The 4,122-nt window shown below is 43.6% G+C and overlaps 1 protein-coding gene across 1 annotated transcript in view; it reads right to left on the bottom strand.

The window, feature by feature from the left end:
* LOC106534867 (protein MMS22-like) overlaps nucleotides 1-3,049 on the bottom strand; it is a gene marked incomplete at its 5' end in the record, with an annotated part of 14,818 nt that extends 11,769 nt beyond the window's left edge. Inside the window, 3 exon segments of the mRNA XM_014031639.1 lie at nucleotides 2,448-2,683; nucleotides 2,783-2,902; nucleotides 2,987-3,049. Of these exon segments, the coding sequence (XP_013887093.1) occupies nucleotides 2,448-2,683; nucleotides 2,783-2,902; nucleotides 2,987-3,049 (419 nt within the window).
* Between the last annotated feature and the right edge of the window lie 1,073 nt (nucleotides 3,050-4,122).

Here is a 4,122-nt window from a genome sequence, read left to right as displayed (position 1 = left end):
ATGCAATGGAGACCACTGAGGAAATGCAAGGAGAGAAACCAGCACACCCATGGCCATATCAGTGTGTAAATGTGAGTGTGAATGGGTGAATGTCTGTTAGTGTAAAGCGCTTTGGGGTCCGGAGGGACTTGAAAAGCGCTCTATAAGTTCAGTACCATTTACCATTATTATGCAAATTTTAGCTAAAATGTATCTCGTTTTAGATTTCAGCTATTGTTTGGCTATTTTTGCTTTTAGCTACTGTTCTCATGGTTTTAGCTTTCAGCTATCATTTTGTTAGTTTTAACATTTAGATACTTTTAGCTGGTTTTAACTACTGTTTTGCTAATTTTAGTTTTTTGTCACTGTTTTGCTGGTTTTAGGGTTTTGCTAGTGTTCTGAAATTGTAGCATCTAAATTTAGTTTTCCCAGTTTCAGCTTTTAAATTTGATTCTCGACTACTAAGTTTCAGCTTCTACATACTTCAGCACTCAGCAACTCACGCTGCATTAAAAAAAGCTAATTTTTCGAGCCACAGCTAATGTGATTAGTTTGTCTTTAAATGCTGAGTAACTGAACTTACTACCCTTAGTGTGCATCCAGTCACCCTCTAAAGCTGCAGGGGAGAGATGGGCCTGTGCAGCCAGTGTGTGTGTGCAGGTGGGGAAAAACAAAAAAGAAAAAGTGAGGGAGTGAGTAGGAATAGAGAACCACCCAGCACGCTGTTAGATCCTGCGGGCACTGTGGAGAAATGCCTTTAAAGATCATGTTAAATGTCAGAGACACTCAGACACACAGCAGTAGGTGCTCAGTCCCTCACTCTACAGCCAAACCAATTTACTGCAACACCAGAGACAGATCAATAAATACACACACGCACACACACACACACACCTTGTTGTTTGCCTGCCTGGCAGGAGAACACAGAAAGCTGAAGCTCGCGCTCCCCCACAGCCCATCTCCCAAACACAGATGAAGCCCACACAGGTGAGGAGAGCTGCTGCTTGGGTCAAAACACAAACAGTGAGCATCTCCAGACAGACTAAGAGGTATGACTGATACAATAATAGTGGTGGACAAAAAAAAAAATCCAGGGTGGAGCTGGGAAAGACCAGGTTAACACCACATCCGGTGTTTTACACCCACATAAGGCTATAAAAGGAGGAGGTGTCCGTACAGTTAGAGCTCGAGGGGAGGGAGATGTGAATAGATGAGTAAATAAGATGAAACAGGGATACAAGCAGCACACTGGGAACAGCAGTGGGGATTTTCTGTCTTCTCCCAACCTGTCTGTTTGTTTATTCCGGACACATTTTTTTTTTAACGGGAGGCGAGCAGATGCTCCTAACTCCTGGCATTGGAGATCAACATGCTCGCAGTCGATCCCATTTAACGTGATTGTTGTCGGCGTCCCACCGAGCCTGCCCAGGAGTGGGAACGCTGCCGAAACGTTGTGACGATACAGTCAGCACGCCTCGTGCCTCCTCCGGGGAGGACGGAGCGGTGATAGTTTTGGTGGAGGTTGATGGAGCAGAGAGATTCTGGAGCCGTCCCAGCACCGCCTGGCTGTTGCCAGACTCCCTGCCGCCCCCCACCACCACCAAAGCTCCATTCTCTATCCATGTTGGAAACCAACACGGCTTCGTTAAGGCGAATTAACCACCACTCTCGTTAGCTAATTAGCCCCCATGTCTGCAGTGCTACTGAGCACATTCCAAACAGAGGGAAGTCATTAGGAGGATTTATCTACGGCTGCCACTCTCTGGCACGCAGCTGCCTTGGGACACAGCGTGGTCCAGCTCTCGCTTAGGATGAGAACATCAGCTTGTGAAATGTTTAGTTTGTCTTTATTTTCAGACCACACACACACACACACACACACACACACACACACACACNCACACACACACACACACACACACACACACACACAGTCCCTCCATTGAAGAGTCTTAACCACCCCCTAAAACAAGTCGCTGCTCCAGGGAGCAGCAGGTGCACCGGTGTGTGTGTGTGTGTGTGTGTGTGTGTGCATCAGTCGCAGGCTCCTCGGGTCTGGCCTGCGATGAAGAGCAGGTGGTTGACTCCTGAGACACCTGCTTCACTGGTGGGCCTCAGTAAATATCAAAGARGCACACCAAGAGACTCGGGTGCACCTGGCATGCTCACAAACAGAACTCAAACGCATGAAAGTCTGCAAACACACATGTTGTGGGAGCATTGCTGCAGGTATGCGCCAACACACACACAAATCCAAAACAGCTGTTTAAACACATCATGCATCTGAAGATCAAGGGGAGAAAACTAATCTCATAAATCCTAGTCCCAAATGGTAATTAGTTTTTAAAGCCAATCCAACTCAAACTCCCACCTTTTAAACACATGTGCTGTTAGGACGGTTTGCACACTTTTGCAGGGCGGTGGTGAAAAAGTACCGTCAAGCCCTAAGGTCATCTTTCTGTTCTCACCTCCCTTTGATTTGCCTCTGTCGGACCCCGCCGGCCCGGTCCTGGGACAGGCACAGGGCCAGCACACGGAGGAAGATGTGGAAGGAGTTGGCAGAGCGATAGAGCTGGGTGTGACCTGCAGAGTGGAGGGGAGACGGAGAGCAGCAGCTGCGCGCCTGCTCCAACAGAGCCAGGGGCGTCTTACACACCGTGCCCAGGCCAGATAATCCCAACCAGGGCACAGTGAGGGAGGCGTTCTGGAGATGAGTGACAGAAAAGGTAGGAAGGCACGTTTTAGTAAAATGACCACAGCTTTTCAAACTTCCTGCTTTCTTTAGGTTTTTTTTTGTTCTTACCAGGTTTTTGCTGTAGTAGTCCCAGAGGGTAGAGACAGCAGCAGTGCTCGGCTCCCACAGCAAGCTCAGACTCAGACAACAGTGGACGTGCATCCTGACCTGCTCCTCTGCAAGACCACCCTGTTATAAAACYCAGACTTATAACTCGCATTGCAAAGAATAGAAAATGTATTCAAAAAAAGTAGATATAAAAGCAGAGCTTACCACGGGGCTACAAGTTAACTTGAGCAGCTCTCCTACAAATGCCCAGTTTTCTCCCAAATGTTTCTAAAATGTGCAGAAAAAGAATAACATATTTAAGAAACCTGACACCAATCTTGAAAAATCCACATTGTCGCCCAATTATTCAGAGTTTCCCATTTTAAACTCCATTCTTTTCCAGAGTCAAGATAACAGAGTTTGCTGTGAAGCTTTGGACCAATCATAAACATTTATTCATTATGTTAAATTTACATTTTACAGAAGTGTTTGCAGAGTCTGATTTTTAGTCTTCCATGCTTCAAAAATAAAATAACATAAAAAAACCGACTGAATGCAAGTGGGAAACATAAAAAACAAAGACTTCTGGGAAAAGATTTGGACTGAGTGGTCAACAACAATTAGCCCAGTCTATTGAAATATGTTGTGAAAAAACAATAAAAATCCTAAAAAGCACACTTAGCTAACCTGTGACTAAACCATTTTAAACAGTATATGGAGCTCATTGTACAGTTATTTTAATATAATTTTTAAATACATTTTAGTGCTGCTGTCATGCAAGTTGCTTGAAAAAATTTCTACCTTTATGCAAATGTGCAATCACTGCACATTTGAAGAACTTATTAAATATGTATTTAAGATCAGGGAAAAAGAGTCAGGAAAACAATTGTTTATTTATAATCCAATTCTTAACACACTTTCTCAGACGTGGAAAAAAGTAAAAACTAATTTCATATTTTTTTCAAAATGGCCCAGAACTCTGATTATTAAAAAGTGCAATAGTGTTGTTTTCAAAATCTCTTTTCTTTATTCTTCAAAGCTATAAGGGCTAATCATGGATGAAGCAACATGATGAAACAAGGACAGGGTTGATATAAAAGGCGTTGAGGTAGGATTTTCTTCCTATGCACACCTGCAATAACAGGAATAAAAACCAAATTACTGGGAAAAGACAAAGGTTAAAATGCAGCAGCTTCAGCTCTGTGTGCAGAGAATGGCAGATTTGGAATGAGCTCAAAGACAAGGTAAAATGTCACAGTCTCTCTCTATTTTCAAGAACAAATRCTTCTACCTATGTATGAATAAATATTGCTTTTATTAAGAATTTTGTTTATGAATGACCTGATTYATGCTCCATTGTT

Source organism: Austrofundulus limnaeus, unplaced genomic scaffold (assembly GCF_001266775.1).
Source record: "Austrofundulus limnaeus strain Quisiro unplaced genomic scaffold, Austrofundulus_limnaeus-1.0 Scaffold1292, whole genome shotgun sequence".
Taxonomy (NCBI): domain Eukaryota; kingdom Metazoa; phylum Chordata; class Actinopteri; order Cyprinodontiformes; family Rivulidae; genus Austrofundulus; species Austrofundulus limnaeus.
This window is presented reverse-complemented; position numbering and strand designations above follow the sequence as displayed.